Source organism: Triturus cristatus, chromosome 8 (genome assembly GCF_964204655.1).
Source record: "Triturus cristatus chromosome 8, aTriCri1.1, whole genome shotgun sequence".
In the NCBI taxonomy this organism is placed as follows: domain Eukaryota; kingdom Metazoa; phylum Chordata; class Amphibia; order Caudata; family Salamandridae; genus Triturus; species Triturus cristatus.
Genome location: NC_140591.1, coordinates 1,239,748,390 through 1,239,772,074, shown reverse-complemented (window position 1 = coordinate 1,239,772,074; position 23,685 = coordinate 1,239,748,390). Strand labels below are relative to the sequence as shown.

Genomic DNA, 23,685 nt, shown 5'->3' with positions numbered 1-23,685 from the left:
TGCACGGAGGGGGCATGGCCTCCGGCACGATGCCAGTCTTTTATTTATTTTAATTTTTTAAGAAGGGGGGCTGTGTGGTTCCCCTTCTTATTCTAATTTATTGGCCCTGATGACCCCATCCCCCAGGGCTTGTCTCCTAATTATATTTTTTTGACCCCAATCCCCAGGGCCGGCCACTGTTTTTTATTATTTTTAAAAAATATATATTTATAGGCACACCTAGGACATGCTGGACAAACCGTACGTACCTATCACCATGACGATTTGCGTGATATTCATTAAAAGGCGACTATGCATGCAATGAATCCACGTGGAATGTATTTACACCACTAGTGAAGCTCTGACATGTCTGATGCCCTACCGTGCCTAATCCCGGTAGACACCCTTGTAGTTTATTTATACAAACATGGGTAGCTATTGACGGGCACATTTAATACACATGCACACCAAGCCATTCAAAGGGGATTTGACAAAAATTCGACCAAAACTATGCAAGAAACCCCCCTCACGGTTAATAAAACACACATCCACTGCCGGATGTGTAATACTTTTTATTTTACTGTCTGGAAAGGGGACGAACATCACTTGAGAGTCACAGCACGCTCCTGACAGAGCCCAATGCTGTGTTACACCCACCATTGCCTGCCGAGTGCCACACACCTCTGTGTTGTATTCCACTAGCTAGTGCATATGCTATGACACTCTCGCCCATGTGCACTGTAACACCACCCCGTGAATATGTCATGCCACACTTGTCTTCGCACGGGTTATATTGCCCCATCTAACGTGCCTTCCTCGATGCCTATGTTATAACGCACAGTGCTATGCCATACATATTACAATCTGGGATCCATATCTTTGTCACAGTGCATATGCAACGTTACACTCCCCAGCACATATTTTATATTACAACTTTAGAGACTAGTTAGGTTACACAACACTGCCCTGTGCATATTACACTCCAAGGCGCATATCGCATAGCACGCGCTAGTGCCTGTGCTATCTCGCGCTCTTCAATGAATCTGTCATTGCGCACAATGTATTGCATATTATATTTCACGCCCGGTTCATCTTATATCACACTTTTTGGTGCATAGTTTATACCATACACTATATCTAGTTTTCATTTTCAATCGTGCTCTCAGGACTATGTTCTATATAACACTGTGTTCACCTACCCTTTTCACGGGCATTACATTTTGCGATAGGGGGTGGAGGGTCAGGGGGTGTTTCTGCCAAGTGAGCCCGGAGTCACAGTCTCAAACGTCCTCTTCTTCCTGAATAAAAGTGAGATTATGCTGCATACTTGTTCATATTTTAAGTAGTTCGCACAGACACAATGTTTTAAAAACAATAAAGTTCCTAATACCCGCCTTCTCTGAACAGTTAGCTTGCTGCCCTATCCCCCTCCTCCCTATCCTCTGTTGTGTGAATCCATGGACTAGCCTCCTCCCTCCTGCCATGCATGGTCTGATGTGCTGCCACTGCCCTCAATTTAGTATGATGTACCAGTCCACTCCTCCTGCCCTCCATTGCCCAATTCTATGCCCCATCATTGACCTCCTGCTTAAACTCTGTGCTTAGCTTGCTGCCCCTATTCTCCTTCCCCCCTGCCCTCCGATGTCTTTGTGCATGCCCCTGCTCCATCCTTTTTGCCCACCATGTCCCATGGACCTGCCACTCCTATCTTCTGAGTGTTCTGTTGAGCTGCCACTCCCCTCCCACCTGCCTAGCATTGTCAGATGACTGTAACCTGTCCCTGCCACCTCCACCCTACCTGTCCACATGCCATGCCCCTATCCTCTTCCTCCTGTCCTACATGGTCCATTGTACTGCCACACCCTTCTGCCCTCCCTGGTCTGTTGTGCTGCAACTGCTCCTCCTGCCTGCCCCGTGTGGTCTGTTGTGAGGTCCCTTCCCCTGAACTTTCTTGTCTGTGCACAGGTCCTGACCCTCCCTTCTATCCTCCATCGTCCTTTGTGCATGCCCCTGCACCCTCCTTCTTGCCCATCATAGCCATTGTGCTGCCACTAACCCTCCCACTTGCCATGCATGGTCTTCTGTGCTGCCATAGCCCCTCCCACCTTCCCTGTGTGGTCAGTTAGCTGCCCCTGACCCCCTCCCACCTTCCCTCCATGGTCTGTGTGTATACCATCACAGTCTCACTGTTGCTCTTCATGGTATGTCTTGCTTCTAGTGCCCATCCTGCCTGACCTCCATGGCTATCTTGTTGCTCCTGCCCTGCCCCCTTGCCCACAGCCCTCTGTTCACATGTGCAGTCCCCTACTCCCTCCCTCCTGGCTTGTCTGTTCCATTGTAATGCCCCTGATCCGTCCCTCCTGCCCTTTATGGTCTGTTATGCTGCAGCTTTCTCTCCTGTCTGTCCATTATGGTCAGCTAGCTACCACTGCCTCTTGCCCCTGTTCTCTGTTGTCCATGTGCATGGTCCTGTCCCCTCCCTCTTGCTTTCTATGGATTGTTGTGCTACACTCCTGTCCTGCATGCCCTGTGTGGTGTATTGTGCTGCTGCAAACCCTGATGCCTGCCCTGCAGGGTCAGTTTGGTGCACCTCTCCATGTCCCTCCTGTCCTCTGTTATCCAAGTCCAAGTCCATGTCCCTATCCCATTTCCTTCCATGATCCAATGTACCATACTTGCGAACTTTTTGAACTTGGTAAGAGGGAGATTTTGAAAAAAAACTGGGGTATTGATTTTCCCCTTTGAGTTACATTGAAAAAGAGGATATTGTAGACAGGAGACAGATCAAATAAAGCCCATTTGAGCTTAAAAACATTGGACGTTTCCTGGCTGAATCGGGTCTGTTGGCATGTATGGTTGTACTACCATTGCCTCTTCCTTCTGCCCACAATGGTCTATTACATTGCCACAGCCTTGAAGGAGGGTAGATTTTGTATCACAGGGGGCCCCTGGCCCGTTCTGTCCACACCTGAAGTATGAGACCCTTGTCCTTGCCCTGCCAGCCGCATTTGTAGGCCGTATTAAATTGACCAGCGGGTCCTGTGTTGCTATATAATTATCCTGAGACATCCTTACCACTCAGCCAGCATAAAACCCCTGTGTAGGCCCTTCTGTTCAATATGTAGGCCTCTTTGTTAAATTGACCATAGCTCTGCAATTTTAGTGTATAGCAGTCTGAAGGCAGGTCTGCGAGGCCTTCTGCTCCAAACTAGTAGCCCCCACCCTACCCGAGTGCTCCGTGCTCGGTATCAAAGTTCAACATCCCCCTGAAGCTGTCGACATACAGTAGGCTGCATCCTGGACTGGTACTTGCTTCCTGGGCAGGTTTCCCGCTTTTAAGGAAGTGGCAACCGCAGAGCGTCAAGTTAGGAGAACTGAGGAGATTTTATACATGAATATATTGAATTCCCGTACAATACCCATTATTTTCTGCTTGCTCTATGGAACTTACGATAAGCGATTGGCCTGAGACTGACATTTTCACCCAGTCCATTGTCAGCATTAAGTGGGTAAATGACGAAATGTCTGGTAAAATCTGCAGACGAAGCTTTTGGGTAGCATACGTAGGTAGATGTAGCGTGCAAAGGAGCCCACAAAATGATATAAAAAGGCAGCACCCACAGATATCGACGGACTACCTCGCCGTCTGTATGTAGGTTAACTGGCTGTGCAGGTTTTCCCCAAGAGCTGGGAGCTCTTGTCTTCCTTTGCTTAAAATGTCTTGCTCTGCTTTGCTTGAAGTATCTTATTCTATTTTACCTATATGAAATGTCATGTTATGTTTAACCATTGTTCTCTTTACTTTTGCATTTAAAAGATTTTGTATTGTAATTGCAGGAATGCTTGCTCTAAGAGTAAACGTGAGTGTTCCTAGGTAACATTTTCCTTGGTGTAACTTGTTTCTCATGATGCATTTATAGATGTGTTTTCTCTCTCTCTCGGTCAGTACATTAATTGAGATACAGAGAATATCATGACAGCTGTATGATTATCTGGATTCTGTATTTTGTACTTTATGTCTCTATTCTGCAGTTTCTTTGAAGTTGCATCTTCTCATTAAACTGCCATTGTATTCTGCCTCCAATTCCATGTCTCATATGTCTGTTTTCTTCATTTTTGGAGCAAGCGTTCCTAGGCACCCCGGCTCAAATTAAGGTGCCCCTTTGTCCCCGACTCACTCTCCTGCTCAGTTCTGTGGTGGCTCCCGGGGCTCTGGGGACCGCCCCTAGCTTCCTTGACCCGTAATAGATCTTCCCTCCAACAGCCTCTCTTGCAAGTCCTGTATTGTTGGTTTGTTGCCACTGCCCCCCTTTCCACTGCCCTCCATAGTCTGTTGTGCTTCCACGGCCCTTCCTGCCTGCTCAGTGTGGTTAAATTGTTGCCTTTGCACCCTCCTACCTGCCTTCAATTTTCAGAGTCCGTGCCCCTGGCCTCTGCCTCTCAACAGTATCCTAATGAACAACTAGATTGCTAACATTCTATATTTATTACAAAAGTGTGGAACGCCTGACATCATCTTGATGTAATCAAAACTGTAATACCTAGAGCATTTCCTTTAGAAATTACATATATGAGAGGGTCTTATTGGCATCAAAATTATGGTTAGTGCTCTAAAACACTAAAATAAGGACATATTTTCTGAGTTTTCAAATAGCGACAAAGCACTTTTAAATTATTTGTTATCTTTATGTTTTTTTATCCAGTTGACCACTTGATTAAATGTTGCACTTAGGGGAGAGGATGTGGTGTTACTTCCAGAACTGCAGACTTTGCAACTGGGGAACCAGGTTGAAGTTTCTGCTTCAGCTCGACATTCTGTGATTCTGGTCAAATCACTTAGTCTCCCCATGTCTACAACCAAAATGAATTTGTTCTTGTGTGATGTAACCAATGCTCATGTAAAGCACTCCAATACCTGACATGTCTGCACTATATACCACTGCAAAAACACAAAATAATAAGTGTTTTGCACACTTCTGTCATTGGGCTATATTTGGGCTACATCTGGGTGATTTTGGGCTACATTTGGGCTCTTTTGTCTCCGGTGGCCACCTTGGGAGATTTGTTATGAAGTTTCCTAATTTCCTCATGTACTGCAGTCTCCTCAGTATGAAATGCTTTCAGTTTTTTACTTTGATTCCATCATGAAGGTATTCAGATATGTCACACATTTGCCATAAATTCTGAATGTTAGCACTCTAGTTGCTCATTAGATCACTGTAGTAAAACTACTGTTCATCATGGAAGTATGCTCCTGGTATTAAAAGTGCATGTTTCAGTCCGCAGGTCAGAATTTTTTAATGAAATAGAAGAGGATTTGAGAAGTCACTCAAAATGTGCCCTCATTTTCTTTCTTCAGCATTAATCATAATTTCTATTGCAAAATGAACCCCCTCATTGTGTTCCTTTTTAAATTAAATGTTTTAAGTGTTACCAGTTTATTCCAATCAAGATGGCTTCAGGTGTGCCATACTTTTGTCATAATGAAGACAGTAAGCGCTCTAGTTGTTTTTAAGAACATTCTGGGACATTCTGTCATTGGGCTATACTTGGGCTACATCTGGGTGATATTTGGGCTACATTTGGGCTCTTGTCTCTGGTGGCCATCTTGGGAGACTTATTTGTTGTGAAGTTTCCTAATTTCCTCATTTACTGCAGTCTCCTCAGTAGGAAATACTTTCAGTTTTTTACTTTGATTCCATCAAGAAGGCATTCAGATGTGTCACACATTTGCCATAAATTAAGAATGTTAGCACTCTTTTTGCTCATTAGATCACTGTAGTAAAGCTACTGCTCACCAGGGAAAACTGCTGCTGGTATTGAAAGTGCATGTTTCAGTCTGCATGTCAGAATGTTTTAATGAAATAGAAGAGGATTTGAGAAGTCACTCAAAATGTGCCCTAATTTTTCTTTCTGCAGCACTAATCATACTTTTTATGGAAAAATGAACCCCCTCATTTTGTTCCTTTTTAAATTAAATGTTTTAAGAGTTACCACTTTAATCCAAGCAAGATGGCTTCAGGTGTGCCATACGTTTATCATAAGTAGGACTGTTAGCGCTCTAGTAGTTCTTTGGAACACTCTGGGAAGCTGCAGTAGAACACAAAGGAATCAACTGACAGTCTCTGCCCTTGTTGGATGTACTTGTTTTACTGAGAATGTCAGACTTCATTCTCACATGACTGAGAAAGATAATGTGAATTTACAGAAAATACGCTCTCAGTTTAGCTTATAGATCACCTTCCAAACCTCTGTGGTAAAAGCATGAGAAAATAGTTCTCTCAATCATGATATCCCAGCAGAAGGTTTTTTCACATGGTGAAATCACCTTAGAACATACCACAATTCCTAAAATGAGTATGGTACCATCAACAAATGATTTATAATGTAACTAAAGTCTTAAAACCTTCTATTAACTGCAATGCTTTTTAATGAGGTGCTATCATGTATATTGGTCCCAAGATGGCTGCCAACACTTCTTGGATGAAGTGCTGACAGCCAATCAGATCTCAGGATGAGATGTGTGGTTAGGCTCCGCCCACATATATATATATATGCTTTTAAATGCTATTTTCTCAGGAAATACTGAACAGATTTACACCAGACCTGCAAAAGGCACTTCCTTGACCTTATGGCTACCTCTCTGCCAAATTTCAAGTAATTCTGTTCAGCCGTTCGGGCTGTAGCTATGTCTAAAGGTCCTATGGAAAAATGCATGGGGAAAACGCGTTTTGGGACCCCCTTTTTTCTCGGCCCCTGCTTGACGAATCACCCCGAGACTTTCAGGGTAGGAGCTGAACGGAGCGCCCCATTAGTTTTGAAAATTTCGCGAGGATTCGTCAACCGGCACCAAAGATATTCAAAACAGAATTGAGATTTCCTATGGAAACTAGGTTGTAACTATAACCGCCAGTAGATTATATATATATATATACACACACACACACACACAATGGCTGTAAAGGTCCTGGAGTAATAAACCACAAATCCAGTTGCACAACGTTGTGGTCCGTGCCCGTTTTTTCCAGACAGGAGCAAATTAAACTGAGAGTAACGCAAATATATTTATTTAAAATCGATCCTAGGATTAAGAATCCTGGCTCGTATGGGATCTTTGAATATGTCAGGGGCATGTTTAATGACCCCTTTAATCATTGGTAATATTTGTAGTTTTTTTTTACTGTTCAAATGTATCTAAAAGGAAATCCTCCTCTGCTGTGTCCGAGTGCATTGTCACACCGTGAAAAACGGAAGCCCTATTGATCAATTGTCCTAAACCAATATGGTCGTCTGGGGGAGATGGTTTTGTTGGGTATGGTTGAGGGCTTGGGAGGTCTGGTAGATCTATTGGGTGAGGCTAATTCCAATCATCATGTGGTGGGTCGACTGGATCCGTGAACTAATCATTGGGGTCTCCCCCCACCCCTAGGTCGTCGTCATCATCATCATCATCTGGTGGTGGAGAAGTTACAGGCAGAGGTGGCGTTAAAGGTTTATGGAGAGGAAGGGGGTTAGAAGGAAGTACAGGAGAAGAAGGAGGCATAGGTGATGTAGCAGAGTCCTTCTTGACAGGCACTGGAGGGGCGTGTGCTGTGTCTAACATCCTCTTCTTGCAGGGCATAGCTGTGACATGTCCTGTTTTAGGGTTAATGTAGATTTTTTTCTGTCTGGGATCGACAGGATCCGGATGAAAAAGTTCCTCTTCCTCCACAACCGCTTTCTGCGCCAATTTTTTCGGTTCCGAGCGGGCTGTTCCAGTGCCTTCTGATTTGGTGGTGGGGTTGTGGCAGGGGCAGTAGTACTAACTCATTGACCAGGAGTGATGGGGTCGTCCGAGTCTTCTGCCTCGGACCAGATTTCCAGATCTTCGGAATTTTCTTCTGGGACATCTGGACCCTCGGAGATGCCCTCTGGTTCCAGAGCTGATCTCTGCGCTATGATGGGTCATCGAGCCAGACGATCTCAGAGTGTCTTTTTTGATCGAAAAGAGGCGCAGGCTGGGCAGCTGGACTCGTCGTGTTCTGGCGAGAGGCACAGGTTGCAGGCCTTATGATGGTCACTGTGTGGAAACTTCGCTCCACACTGGGGCCATTTTTCTGAACGGAGTCCTTCCCATGAGCCGTAGGCCTTTCGGCGTCGATAGGCTCCCGCATCGACGACTGGAATCGAAGCGGCGAAAGGCACGTCAAAGATTTCAATGTTCGAAGTCAATCCGAAGAGTTTGAAGAAGTTTTGCGCGTCGAATAAGTTTGAAAATTAAGTTTCGAACAGGAGCGCAAAAGTTGCATCCAAACCCAATGGCGGAAAAAAACAATCCGAGGATGGAGTCGATGCCCATGCGCACTATCGTCAAAGGGAGGAGTCACCTATCTCGTGACTACAAAGACTTCTTCCAAGACAACAACAAGGTGCAAGCATCCAAGCCCAAAACCAGATGGCGATCTAATGCTAAGTGTGTGATCTGCAGCTCATATGCCTCGAACATAAAGCTTCTTGGCGAGGAGCGGCTCGATGTCATCCAACACCAGTTCTAGGCTATATCTGTTATTTACTTCCAGAAACTCAGCAGTCAGACAGCTCAATGTAGGCCTCCTTTCAAGCAGGTCGAGTTTGTGGTCTCTGTAGCTCTCTACCAAGGCCTTTCTGGGGGTCATTTGGGAGGTTTCTTTTAATTTGCTCCACAAATTACCCCTACCTAGACCCTAACTATGTACGCCAGCCATGGTAGCTTCCCTGCACCTCGCATCCCCATGACTTCAATCAGCTCTTCCCTGTAAGGGGCTAGTTCAGGGGTGCTCCATAGAAGACGCCAGTATAAAGGTTTAAGTGCAACTTCATCCGCAATGGGCCTTATCCCAAGATTCATTCAGAGGTGTTAATGGTGTGCTAGGAGGGAGTCTTACAAGTTATCTATGAAATAAGTTCTCGGTGCGTACAAGTGAGCTGAGTACACAGTGACCCCATAATTCCGCTCCTTATAGGGCAGGGCTCCTGTACTTTACAAATTTCCATCACTGGGCTAACCAATTTTTCTGTCAACTCCTATGTAATTTTAAGATGCGCGCCTCCCCCCCCACGTTGTCTATATTAATTTCAAGCTTGCTACGTTAATTTGGGCACCCCAGTCCATCTTCTCTATCAGCATAATTCCCAGATATTCAAAGATGGATACCCTCTCCAACGGTCTTCCATCCAGGCGGGGATTTGGGCGAGTGGTGTTGCCCACATCAACGCCGTGTACTGTTTGCAGAAGACACTAAAGTTATCAAGGGTCCTCTGAATTCCCATGGGAGATTTTGCAAGCAAGAGGGTGTCTGCAAACATCAAGGCTGATATTTTGCGATTCGTCAGCCTAGGGGCATCAAGGTTCATCCCGGCACTAAATGACTATTAAGGCATTAATAAAAAGGCAGAAGAGAGTCGGGCCAAGACACAGCCTTGACGACCACCTCTCTACGGGCATCGGGGTTGAAAGTTTGCAGTTTTTGCCAAATCTGATTTGGGCAAAATTACCCTCGTGTAAGCATTTTAACTGGTAGCATAGGTACTCTGGGACTCCCATGTCTAGTAGAATTGCCCAAAATGTGTCCCTCGGTACCAGATCGAAAGCAGATTTAAGGTCTACAAATATAAGATAGAGGCTGCCACCCTCTACAAACACAGTTTTCAGGTGTATCAATTGTAGCCTAAAAATGTGGTCAGTTGTTGATGTCCTTGCTCTAAACCAGGCTTGAAGTGGAGTAAGGATGTTATATTCCTCCATCCAATTCTGGAGTCGCCCCAAAACACGAGCAAATATTTTCTGGCTTACATCTATGAGGCTAATAGGACAGTAGTTGACAGGCAGAAGTGGAGAGCCATTTTTATAAACTGGTATTATTTCGGCCCCCACCCAAATGGTGGGAATTGCCATGCCTTGTAAAATGGCATTAAACAAGGAAGACAGATAGGGAGCCCAAACGGTGGGCTCAGAACGAAAAAGGTCACCAGGGATCTTGTCCAGCCCTGCGGGTTTAGCTGGTGTTATCTTGCCTAGTGTACTACAAAACAATGTTCACAAGGAACTGATTTGAAAATAATCATCTATCACATACAACATCAATAGTTGTGTTTGAATTAATCTCTCACAGAACAAACATGAAGTCAATAATAAACACAGTAAGCCTACACACGACCTTTCATAATTTACCAAGCCTCAGCCGAGGTCTTTTATTTAACACAAATTTTTCATTAAATCACATATAAAAACATATTGTATATACACAACTCCTCTCTCTTACATTCGCAGTGCAAAGTGAACCCCAGTGAAGAAAACCATAACCTCACAAAAATAAATAAACAAAAAATAATGAAGGTGTAAAAGGTTATTGGAAAAATTAACAAGGACAGTTTGTAAACAATATATAATAATTCAGTCAAAGCTGTCTCTTATTTCGTTTGTCGACGGCGTTTCGACCCACTTCTAAATACCGGGTCTCATCAGGACTGTAAATATGGGGACAGTTTTAAGCATACAGTAGTTCTTGTCGGATCCAGTATGCAAAGAATGAGCAAAATAGAGGTTTACGTCCAAACTTGGACTTTTTTTTACAAAATTTTATTTCTCATCCACGGATAAGGGTCAAATGGTAGACCGAATATGTGGCGATACACGCTTCCTTGGGCTTTAGATTATTATTCCTCCATGAATATGATTCAGAGGTGCCCCAAAAATTCACGGAGATACGACCTGTTCTTATCTCGGCTTTTATATCGAATTATCTGGAGAGAAAGAAACGTTGTCCGTAGTCAGGAAGGGCACTGACTATTTGGCCCTAAACCCAGTGCGTGGAAGCTTGTTTCTGGTCCAGGTAAGACATGGCTTGGCAGTTCGGGCTGGACTGTTCCCATGAGGCACAGGGTCAGACTGATTTGCATATGGCCATGTCTGAACTGGGGTGGCAGAGTGGGCTAAAGAACGGTGATGGATTAAACCCAGATCAGTTGACTGGGGGTGAGTGCTTGCAATGTTCAACACTCCGTCCATCATTTCCTTTGGTTTTTGCGTTATAGTTTACAGTAGCCACAAGAACCTACAATCTACTCTGCACATTTTTTTAAATCTTATTATTGTATTTATATTTGTTCTGGAGGTATAGATGTCCAGCCACAAATATTAATGAATTACATTTTACATGATGATTTATGGCATTTGAATTGTGAATGGTCACAATACTACCCTTTCCTTTAATGGTTCTCTTCTCCTTTTCCAGAAAAAATGTTCTGTCAGTTTATTGAATTGTCTGATTTATATGATAAAGTTTTTTAAAAAACAATTAAGGACCCAACCATGAGATGGTGGAATAATGCACACCACGTAAAGCCAGAAAAGATCCATTATGCAAATGGAGCATAAAGCCAACAAAACCAAGATAAGGCAAAGAACTTACAATCACCCCACCAAATATATACAGCTACCTGTGCAAACATACCCACACACATCCCCATTCTGCCATATAATTGGCTGTGGTCTGATTTGGAAGATGCCCTAGCAAATAGAGAAACAGCAATCATGAAACAGACACCAAAATTATACATTGACTGCTCTTCAGATAGGACAGTAGCCTTTCTAAGAACACGACCAGATCACAGTATTCTCAAGCTAAATCAGTCCAGTTATAATGGTAATCTCAGAATCAACTGGAAAGTCAACACTTACCAAAAGTGGAATACGGCCATTAAGTGGCAAAATGCGTGTTGTATAAATGTCAGTAATAATGCTATGACTGCATGCAAGTACAAGAAAGCAAAACAATGGATGCACAAAAAAAGTTTTGGGGATACAGCAGAGCAATAGTAACGAAATAATATATAAATAATAGCACCTTTTCTGGGGTCTGATGAGCATTGGCATCGGGCCACTTAACCAGGCGTTCGGTTCATCCCGCAGCTCCAGTTCTGCTTACCAAAAGTAGCCCACTAGGCACTCGCATTCAATGCCCGGCTCCACGCCAGTGATCCCGGCTTCTTACCCATTTAAAGTTTGAGAATAGTTTGAGATCGTTTCGGCCCAAAGACCTCGAATCATTCGCTTTACCAATAAATATTGATAGTAATTTAGCCTATGGTAATTTGGTACTGTATATATATATATATATATATATATATATATATATATATATATATATATATATACATATACATACATATATATATATACATATACATACACACACACGGGACTCCCACTACGACGACGGGATGATACAAGCATGTGAATCTATGAAAGATCCAATACTGGAGAAATTTAATTTGCCACTCTACCTCTCATTCACGGTCGAAACTTAAAAGCAAGACTGACTTGGTAAGGAAAATCACTCATGCTAAAAGGGTTCACTAGAAACGCTTCCACATGGAGGCACACCATGCAACAGCAGCACCCCGGCCTTTGCCCAATTAAAAAAAAAAAAAAAATACACCAGTCAGACAGATGGGACACGTCTGAAACACTCAAGTTAAGTATTGCTCAGCATGTGGCGAAAGCCCAGTATCCACTGCTCTGTGGCACTCAGCCCAAGGAACCCATCACCTCTGCATGCAGCAGGTTACCAATGAAGTAGTTCCAGTTACCAGCACAAAGGTAACTGGCTAAAAAACACAGGGTACCAAGTGACACCGCAAAAGAACTGTTAATGGCAGCCTCATGAATCGTGGCTCCCATTTCTAACATCTCCATTCTGGGAGGTTCTGCCCATTTGAAGCAAAGTACATGGTCTGCATGCCTTCTCCCTAGTTCACTTTCAAAATCTAGCTATTCTGGTTTCAAGTCCTTTGTTTTACCGCCATCTTGCAAGTAGCACATATCACCTACTGGCAACTCGTTTGAACAAGCAACCTCATTTGCCAACTCCAAAGTGCTGTATTGTGAGTAGTTTAACTGGTACCAAGCATTGTAAGAGAAGTTAAATATGGATTCATTGTAGTAGCTAGTGTATTCTGTCTTTTTTGCAAAATTTAAACAAAGGCCTCGAGAACTGATTTAGAATGGGGAAGGGTTCCCAAGAATTCCTTCTGTGCTGGAGGTTTACAAACTCAACTCTTAAATCGCAGACACATTTCAAAAAATGTTTAATATATACACACACCGTCTCAAATAAACTCAACATTATATGTTACATTTTTCAATATTTTACAAAGTACAGAAAAAATAGATAAAGGTACTTTTCTTTTAAATAAGGGCATAAAATATTGAAACATATATTCTTTACACGCTATATATATATATATATTTATATATAAAGAATCCGTTCTTATGTATGAAATCTAAATTACACAGCTATTTAAATTAGAATACAAAACTTCAAACAACTAACTGGTATATGATGTTTTCTTTTAAAGTACAAAAATGATTGGATTACATCCAATACCACTTACCTGTCCAAAGCAGGTAATTTTGTAAACATAAAAATATCATGAAGTGCCTTTTTAAATGCAGGTAAAACCGTACATTTTGAGTCTTCCATACAGACCACAAGACCTTGATCATATACCCTATTAAAAACAAAAAACGTCCTGTGTATTCAGTGCTTTGTATGAAGCAAAGTCAATGTGGTGTAAAAGTTGACGTGTTCCAAGTGAAAACAAAAATGTATCCCAAAAGTGTGTGTGCATTGAAAACGAAGGAAATATTTATAATATTTTGTTAAAAACGTAGTCTCTTTAGTTTTAAAAATGTCTTAGAAGTCCTTCCTTCGGGCCATGAAATTCCTTCAGACAAAGGAGCCATGTTTCCATATTCCATAGTGTCCTCTCTGTACAGGATAGGTGTCCTTATAGCACATATGTACAAGTGTTCCTTGGGCTATGTACAGGTCAGGCCCTGGTGCGTCACCAGGTGGTGCGCGCCTCGGAATGTAACCACTCCAGAGAGGAGCCCAGCAGGGCCTGCAGTTCACTTGTAAACTCCACCACTTCCAGCTGCTCCTTGCCCTCGGGGTCGAAGCCTTCCAGGTCCTTCGAGCACGAGAACAGGTGACTCAGCGACGTCTGTTTGTAAAACTCGGCCTCCGAGATGGTGACGATTTCCACGCCGGGGAACTTGCCACGGAACACCTGAGGTGACATTTTCAGCCTTTTCAGTACGTGGGTGAATAAAAACCAGTTCCGAGGTCTGGAGGGAGGGAAAAAAAAATCATTGTTATTAACTTCAGAATGCCCACGCAAGATAAAAGGTACACAACATGAATGTTGAAGTACTTTTTTTTTTTTTTTACATATTAAGCAGTTAAGTCGCCCTCTTATTTAACCTTGACCGGTAGATAGACCACTGAAGTGCACACCTCAAAGCACTTTGGTGCCATGTTAGTGGTAGATGGTGCGGTACAAAAGCCAGGGCTTTAAGCGGGATGAAAGAACTGGGGGGGTTCCTTCAAAGGGTGTGGCCTGTGTCGTTAGGGGTGTGGCTTAAAAACACAAGCTAAAAACCTGTGCTTAGCATAGGGTGCCGCTCGACCGGTATTATGCGGTTTGTCATTGCATCCAGATATATAATACAAGTAACAATACACCTACAACAAGCCAGGATTATTGGTTTTGTCAATGATTGTTAGTTGCAGAAGATAAATAAACAACAACTATGCCTTCGTTGTATAGAATATTGAAATGCTTCAGTTCTGAAATTATAAGACTATGAAAAAACAACAACGAGTCTCTTTGAAGTTACATCAAAATGCAGTAAAGGGTGGTACTGCTGCAGAGTTTAAGATTTATATTTTTTTCACCCCGAGGGTGAGGGCAAAAATTGACCCGTATTAGCACATGCTTTTTAGAACTGCCGATGCTGAGCACCAGCAGGACCCGGCCCACTTAAAGCCCTGACAAAAACTAACAACACTGCTAAAGCTGTTCACAAGGCCATGAAACCCATTCGGTTGCGCACCTCTTCCGTCTGTTAACATACCCCACACGAATTTCTGGTTATCAGTCAAACACTGTACCACTTAATTAACATTAAACTACACGAAGCAGTGCATCTTTCGAGGCCGCATAGGTGCGCGCGCAAGAGAACACCCTTATTCTAAACGAAACACTTGATGTTTCCCCCTTAAACTGGCCTTTGTTTGGAGACTCCCTCCAGTGAAGCCTACAGTCAGTGTCGCAGCGCCGCCCACAGGCAGCGCCCAGCAGCACCACTAAGAGAGCCCCAGGTCCAGTGAGCCCACAACACTTCCTGTTGGGACTCGTGGCCGAAGGTACACGGAGCTCATCTGCAAAGGAGAGCATGAAAAGGGCACCGAACGCGGGTTGACACCATAGTTATTTTGAGGGGCAGGGGGTTAAGAAAAACTTTTACCATGAGCAGAATGTTTTGGGGCTGCTATAAATACCTGGCAATGTTTTTAAACACACACGATGGGTGCAGCATTTGTAATAGTCATGTTTGATCAAGTCGGTGCATTAGTTTTTATTTTAAATGGAGCCGTTCTATTTGTACAGTAATTAAAGGCAGGAAAGAGGTAGTTAAGGCTGCTCTTGGATGTTCGACATTGTTTGTCTAAATGTAGTATTACTTTCGAACTGTAATGATTTGCCGAGATTGCTTGCAAACAAACGGTTTGTGCAGCTTGGAGCGGGATTAGTGTGACCTTGGAGCAAGCCGCACCTTCTCTGGGGTGGGCGCTGGAGCAAGCCGCGGCCCAGCTATTGTCCGCAGGTCGGAACCCACACAAAGGGCCGGATCGTGCGCATTTGCACCAATAAAGCCGTGCACAGCACAATGTACATTTTACTCCCAGGGGAAACAAAGGCCACTCCTGTCCCAACACTTAAGATAAGCCCCATTTGCACATCTCTTTTTAGAAGCCAGAGCAAACACAAACACCTCCCGGTGCCCTCCCAGATACAATGGCGGCCATTTGATAAGCTGCAGGCAACGGCCATAAGAGGCCATTAGGGGGAAACAAAGCAGGCGCCAGGCCCAGGACCCACCTCCCCCGAAAAGGTTAGGGCCTTTGACTGAAAAGGATATTACCCCCCCCCCCCCCCACACACACACACACACACACACAATTCCACGTCCCATGGCACTTCACCGAGCCACTCACCCCTGGGAGAGAGACACCTGGATGTTGTAGCAAGGCAAGAGGGGGGTGTCGGAGAATTCGAACTCGAAGACGTCGCTGCAGCCATCCTCGTCGTCGCTGGGGCCGGGGGCGTTGGCCAGGACGTCAAACCCGGTTTCATCTTTCGGTTCTAGAGAAACCGAGGGAAACACGTCAGCACAGAGGCGAAGCTGCCACGGCACACTCAAGAGTCAGCAGTTCACCTACTCCACTAGCAACAGCTCTACAGACAGTAAGCCCTGCCTGTAACCTGCTAGTGCAAAGTACTCGCACACACACAGACAAAAAGGCATGCATTTACTTACCACACACAGAGCTGCCGTAGAACTCCCAGGAGCCGCCAGCCTCGTCGCCACCGCGACCTTGCAGGTCAGTCAAGTACTCTAAAGAGACAGGGAGAGGCAGACAGGTCAGAACAAGACGTCAACACACTGAGCCAGCTGCGTCATCACCGCGGCGCCACTCGCCATCACGTGGACCTCGCAGCCCCCACCAACATGCAAGTGCAGAGTAGACCAGCGGCAAACCATGCAGGTCTCAACTCGGCTGAGAATCTTAAATGCTCATTGTTCGGTAATGGTTGCGTTTAGCCTGCCTCTAAGCACTCTAGCAATGAAAGGGCAGCCCAAGATCACACAATTCGCCCACGTGGAAGGAAGCCTGTATTAAATCTCGCCGTCCCAGTGTCACAAGTGATAAATAACCCAGCCACTGGCCCCCTTCCTGCCTAAGGGACCCTCTTTGCACTAATCAGTGAGAAGAGCTGACCGTTTGAGTTACCCCGGTTGGGCCTGGTTTTCTGGTTGCCCGGTACTCCAACCGCAAACTGTTCCACTTGTTAAATACTTAGCGATTAAGTATTTTACCTCCCCTGTCTGTGATACTCACGGACTTTGTGCTCTTAAATCTTTACCCCTTTCAATGTAAGTGGCAACAACAACCCTGATTTTTTTTTAAGCGACGGGTGAGGGGCGTGATTTCGATCATTCAAATGGACGTTTGTGGCCTTTTGACACTGGTAACAATAAGGCGCTTGATCGGCCTGGGAGCCACGTCGAGGGGCTCAGAAGAGCGACGAAACGTGGGGAATTAATTCTGACAAGGACAGAGGAGAATAATTGCAGGCCCCGCCCTCCCGGGGTAATTAGCGTGACCTGTGCCGTGCACAGCATTGTGGACAGCCGTAGTACTGGCCTAGGGGCATGCCCGACGCTCGCATGGGTAGAGGGGAGTAGCATGGTGGGCTGGCTTTAAGGTGGCATTATTACAGGCCGTGGTCTAGTGGGGTGCAAGTGTGGCATCGTTACAGCTAATGGCATGGTCGTGTGTAAGCGTGGCAGCATTTTAGACTCTTGGAATCCATGGTGTGTGTCAACAATAACAAACGTGGACGAGGTCTGCTGGTGTGGAACCTCTATGGCCTCTCAGAATAAGGGAAGGAGGTGTGAGTGCGGAATTGATGAGAGATGGGAGTGTGCTAGTCTGAGCATGCGAGATTAGCAAATGACACGCGTGTCAATGTGGCACCACTGTGTTCACTAGCAAGGTACAAATGTGCGCTACGGCTGCACTTAGAGACGGCAGTGGTATTGCTGCAGACGCTAATATAGGGTGGAGGGTAGGGTTGCTGGTGCAGTAGGCGCCATGGACCCGTGAGTTCCTGGCACAACATTCCAGACAGCAGCATGCGATGCGAAGGGCTGTTGAGGCGAGAGCCACATGGAAAGGTCATTTGTCCAAGCTGGTGCTGAAGCATTACAACACTAATCCTCTATGGGTCGTGGAGTAGCGGGCTACTCGCCGAAAAAGTGCTTCGACGCCTCGTCAAGGGTAGTAAACGCTATATACATGCAATTACAACACACTACAATTAAAAGGGAGTAAAACCTGTCCCCGCACTCCGGGCGCGTTGGTCAGAAGCCGGGGATGTTCCAGCAAGGAGAGCTGTGTGGGTGGTATGTGTCTCTTGATAGGATAGCGTTATCTGCATCCGTGTTTGTTTATCCATACCCCGGACACTAGCATGCACAGGGGTAACAGTCGGCTACTAACCGTAGGACCCTGTGGCTGCATTGTGGTCTCCCAGCCATAAGTAGTGAAAGGCGCAGCTCGGCACTGTATGTGCACGATACCAGATGGGCAAACAAATGAATTAACTGGGGCACGGCCATGTGCAACCACTCATATCCCGGCACCTGTTTCACATCACCGTCAGAAAATATTTTTAGCACAACTCAGAAGGGAAAATCTTTTGCTGGCCCGCAGCCCAGTTTGAAAAGTCCTTTCCGAAGGCATGCCTTCCCTCTGTGGAAGTGCTTCAGAAAAGTCCTACACTTCGGAGCTGCCCTAAACGGTCCACACCGCAGCGGACCACGGGGAGACCTCATGTGACCCAAGAAGCGCAACGCTCTTCTCTTGACCTTGCAGAGCACGAACACGTGCAACCTGAGGGGAAAGCAGCAAACCACGCCCCCTGAAATGTGCCCACGATTCCGGATCCCGGCGTTACTGAAAGGTACACAGCTGCTAGGCTTCGCGCGGTCGACAGGGCTAAAGCCGCCAGGTGACTCCGGGACATCAGAGGCGCCATTTTCCAGTTCCGTTTTTCCCCTTTATCAGCCCGCTGAATTGAAGGAATGGTATTACTGGTTACCACTGTCGGCAGACTGTTTCCACTTCTTTCGGGCCTGCATCATATGCAGATTTTTAAACTGATGTCGGTATGACTCAGTCAAAGCACCCCCTTGTATGGTATTGTTCCTATACACCAAACCCTGCGTCCTACATGTGGCCAGCCGCGCACCAGCTCCATGCAGGGCTTTAAATTACGCGCGCGCGCACTCTATAGGGGCCACCTGGGGTGGTCACACACACACCTGTCAGGAAGGCCTCCATCAGCTCGCTGTGCGTCATCTTTGCAATGGTCCGGCCCGAGTAGGTCGCCAGGGTGGGATCCGCCCCGTAGGAGAGCAGGAGACGCACACATTCCAGGTGATCGTTTTCTACCGAGTCGTGGATCGGTCTGTGGAGAGAAACACGTACATTTAGAGATGCGCCCAGGCAGTGTTCACACCCCACCAGGCAAGTTTCATTGGCTTCATTTAAATCATAACCTAAACCAAATACATCACTCAGAAAAAAAAAAAAAAAAGACAAAAAAAAACCAAAAAACCGAACATGGTACATAAAGGGTTCAGTGGTGAATTATCCGTGGAATATTTATTGTACAAATACACACGAATGTAACGCCACCACAACCCCCAGCACTGTCTATTCTGACAACACAGCCACAAAGATAAGGGTCTCTACCCCGAATGTGTGGTATTGGTTTAGCAATTATTTTTCTCCTCACTGAAGGGTAATAGGAAGGCGCAGTAAATGGCTTAAAAATGGAGGGGCTGAGTGGAGCAAGGACTCAATTTGACAGATTCACACAAACGTCTGTAATGGCGCCAAGCTCCTTAAATTAGAGAGTCGGTCTCATGACAGGCTCTTTCTGCTGCTTCCCAGGCCCGGCCCTTGTGGATAACACAATTTCTGATTTATGCCCCATTAGCCACAAATATATGTCGAGCCGAGCCATCCGGTGGGTGCCGACTGCTTGATTAAAATGCAATGGCTGGTCAAGCTCCCGGTCGCATGTGTTGCCAACGTCATCATGCAAAGTAACTGTAATGAGCCCATTAAACAGATTTATAGAGGCGTTACGCCATTGTTGTTAACACGCTGATGATTTTTTTTTAATCAATAACTTGTACAGAGCACTTTGCAAGCAGTGGATCTTTTAAAATGGAAAAAAAAGTGCCGTGGCGGAACAAGCAGCAAACAAGGCTCTTTGGGGCAGTCAGAAAGCTACCATAGCCCATATGTTTAGATACAGCTCAATGCAGATGTTTGTGAAGGCTGATGGGACCGGGTCACAAATGGAAGGAGACATCCAAGCCCATTGAAAATTCATCATTGGTCTGAAGCAGCTATGGTATAGGTGAAAAAAAATGAGGTACAGATTCACACCAAGTCCTCCCATCAGTTCAGCAAACCAGCACATTGCCTTAAACACCTTACACAAGGTGAAAGCTCTAATAGTTAGAAGACTTCAATGCGATTTTAACTTGTGCCACAAATTTAACTCCTTAAAAACAAGAGGGGCGTGTAAAAAAAAAAAAAAAAAAAAAAAAAAAAAAAAAAGCAGCTATGGCATAAGTTATACAGAAAAAGAAGCGGACCTTAATATTCTATATGGGGTTTAAATTGTACACAGAGTCCCACATACACGTCTTTGTAGGCTGGCACTACATGGTCCTTCCAAGAGAAGAGGGCGGGGGCAGGACTTGCATGCACCTTCCGCACTGTACCCCGCAGCTAGTCTGCACTAACTGGAAAGACAGGTGGGGCACGTGGTTGGCAGAGATAAGTCCTCAGCCGTAGACCATCCCGCGGGCCTGCCTGTGTCACACATGGGCACCGTGCACATAATCCGCAGAGGCTACTGGCGGCTGTTCATCACTGGATGAAGGTCAGCGCAGCTCTCTCCCACCTCCAGACCCGGCAACCAGGAGTAACATTTGTAAATGTCCCTTTGATTAGGAATAAAGCCTTACTTCACATAATCACGGTGACAGGGAGACACAGGAGAAAGAACCATGTCAAACCCAATGCTCGATGCGAAGAAATACCAAAAGCATGTCGCAGAAGCAAAGAGAGCATTACATTAACGGCTACCCACCTCTGCATGGCATACTTCTGCATGCTGAACACAGGGCGAGCAGCCTTCTCTCTCTCCCCCCCGTTAATTAATGTGCATAATCAAATGAACCCTTCGAACAAAAGGTCTACCATCATTCTCACATGGACTCTGCCCTTCACCAGGTAAAATAAAGCCACTCACCTGGTTCCATCCTGCGCACTGCAGTTCACGTCCGCCCCATGGTCAAGCAGGTGCCGTACGATGCTCAGCCAGCCCCTGGCACACGCCTCATGCAGGGCGCAATAACCAGCGTTGTCACGATGATTGACATCACAGAGTTTGTTCTCCAAGCAATAGAGGACCACTTCCTGCAAAAACAAAGGGCACTTAGTCACTGCTAAGCTACATTAGGTGTCTGCAGATTATTAAATAACGTCTGTGTAAATTAGGAAGTCTGAAACTCAAACAAAGAAATAAAAAAAATCACCATAGTTAGAGCCCTGAGCTACACGCAGTCCTCAGCCTTTTACAGCATATGCCCACAGCTGGACAACTAACAACCCTGGCAAACATGTTCAAACCAGCCCCATACTGCAGGAGGGCGTGACCAGAGGAGGGCCCCGGGGGTCGTGGTTAGATCATGGCAGCTGTTCTTCCTCTGAATGCAGCCGCCTCCTGCAGCCCATCATGGAAATGGCCAGAGTGGGGCAGTGGCCAGCATAGCCTTCTCAGCCATTTACAGCGCAACCAATCTTATGTCAGTATGTCTGTCTGTCAGGCACTACACCAACGTAACCCTCTGAGACGAACCCCTTTGTTTCCATAATTACGAAATGAGGCAGGCTTACCTCCATAGATCCAATTATCAGTCTCGTAAATAAAGTGTAAAAAAAAAAAAACGCGGAAGTGAGGCTAAAGCCGTGGTAGTTGCGAGCCTCACAAGGCTTACTGAGGCGGGTGAGAAGGGCATCTGGCCAGCCCAAAGGTGATAGGGCAGAACTGCCTCCAGACTCTGGGTTCATGCTTACTCTGGTTTTTCAAAGATCCCAACCAACACATGGTTCTGTGGGAAGGAAAAAGTAAGCAATCATTTCTGTTCCAAAGGAATAGATTGACAAGGAGATTATTCTATCATGTTTATGGTCCTAAAATCTTTAGGGTCTTACAGGGCCAGGCACGTCCTGGATCTGAAGATACTGAACATGTGGGTAGAGACTATTCATTTCAAAACGGAGATGTTGCAGAGCATCATCCCTTTAGTCCACAGCCAGGATTTCACGACTGATTGACCTTCAGGATGCTGATCTACACATTCTAATTCATCCCAAGCATCCAAGTTTTTGCAGTAGGCTACCTTCACTTTCAATTCAAGTTTCTACCTTTGAGACTCAAGTTGGTGTATGGTGTACATCGGAGCAATTAAATCACCAGCATATAGAACTGGCTAACTTAATTTTTCCAGGATGGATTTTAAATGGGCCTGAAAGTTTAACACTAAAGATTCAGTGGGTGGCCATCAGAGCTTTCAGGAAGACCAGACTTACAGGGAGACCAGAGGAAACCTCTCAGGTGAGGAAGGTTTGGTACTCGTCTATTTATGGGATTTAATACTTTTCAACCTGTTTGTGCACTTATCATTCCTTTTTGAGATTTGTCTTAGTTTTTGAATCCTTTAAAGATCCCACTCCCTTAGGCCTCCAGAGTAAGTCAAGAGGACCGTAACACTTAAAACTTTCTTCCTTGTAGCAGTCACTTTAGTGAGAAAGCTTGAAGTGTGGGGCTCCTTTTATAAAGTTTTGAGCATAGGATTGTCCTTGCCCAGGTCGAAACTAAACTCTTTACAATGATCAGGAAGTGATTTTGCCTCAGTTCTGCCCCCATCCTGACTAGGAGGAAAGATCAGGCATCATAAATTGAATACGAGAAGGGCTCTTCTCATATCTTGAAAATGCCCCTTAAACAGCCGACTCAATCAATTTTTTGCCAGCTAAGAGGGATGAAAATCCATCAGTAGCCTTAGTAGACGGATTAGATCCTTAGTAGGTCTGGCTTGCAGGCAACGGGCCATCAGGCTCCCTCTGTGGCTCAAGGCTGATCTCTATAAGGGTATGTGTACCTCTACAGCTGAGGTGTGGGCTGCTTCCATTGCAGAAATTTGCAGGACAGCAACTTGGTCATTTAATCAAAGTTGTCAATCTCAAGAATGTGTTGCCTAACACTCATGTTGCTGGAGAGCCAATTAAGGAAAGGAGGGAACAATCGCCGCAATAACTACATGTGGCACTTTCCTTTGTGCTTACAGGCACTCGCATTAAGGGCTGTGATGAGCTGCAGTTCCACTACCCCTAAATCGATCAATCTCTATTTTACTGACTTAGAATGCTGGAAAACAGAGTCATCTATGCCAAGTACGAGGTCAAGGGTGTTGCAAAGTCCACAAAGACCTTCACTGCACCAGTTTAACCAACGAAGCCATGTGCCATTGATATCTTCCCCGCATGCTCAGGCACTTCGACTTGGTAAAGGCTTGATTCACTTCACCAGCAAAAATGGCCCTGCGAGCGGAGCCAATGCAAAAGGCAGACGACCAGTGTGAAAATGCCTTGAAACAGCACACCCGCGCCGCAGACAAAGCCGGTGGCAGGCGTCCAGCAGCCTGCCCTCCCGAGAGCCGCGGGCACGCTGGCACACACGCGCTGCCTTCATGTAGGAAGCTGCTGCCAGCTACGGGGCGGTGGTTTTGAAGGAAGGAGGAGGAACATGGGGATGTGGTAGCCGAGAAACGTCAGGAGGAAAAGCTCACGGTTTGCAAAGCCGCTCCAGTGCTGTAGCCCTACGCACCTGAATGCAGCCTCGGTATCCGAGAGGCCGTACGGAGCCGAGCACAGGAAACGGGGGCAGCACCGACCAAAGGAGAAG

At 45.5% G+C, this 23,685-nt stretch overlaps 1 protein-coding gene across 10 annotated transcripts in view; it reads right to left on the bottom strand.

Moving 5' to 3' along the window:
- Positions 1-13,069: 13,069 nt before the first annotated feature.
- The window catches only part of BCOR (BCL6 corepressor), a 58,359-nt gene continuing 47,743 nt past the window's right edge, over positions 13,070-23,685 (bottom strand). For 8 of the 10 annotated variants that reach the window (XM_085622923.1, XM_085622925.1, XM_085622919.1 and 5 more), the window contains 5 exons: positions 20,968-21,130; positions 18,956-19,101; positions 16,385-16,462; positions 16,062-16,209; positions 13,070-14,128 (listed from right to left, as the gene is read on the bottom strand). In XM_085622923.1, coding sequence (XP_085479049.1) covers positions 13,846-14,128; positions 16,062-16,209; positions 16,385-16,462; positions 18,956-19,101; positions 20,968-21,130 — 818 coding nt within the window. In that variant the 3' untranslated portion in view covers positions 13,070-13,845. Of the gene's footprint in view, positions 14,129-16,061; positions 16,210-16,384; positions 16,463-18,955; positions 19,102-20,967; positions 21,135-23,685 lie in introns of all 10 variants that reach the window. The other 2 variants (XM_085622922.1, XM_085622927.1) reach the window with 1 other exon arrangement.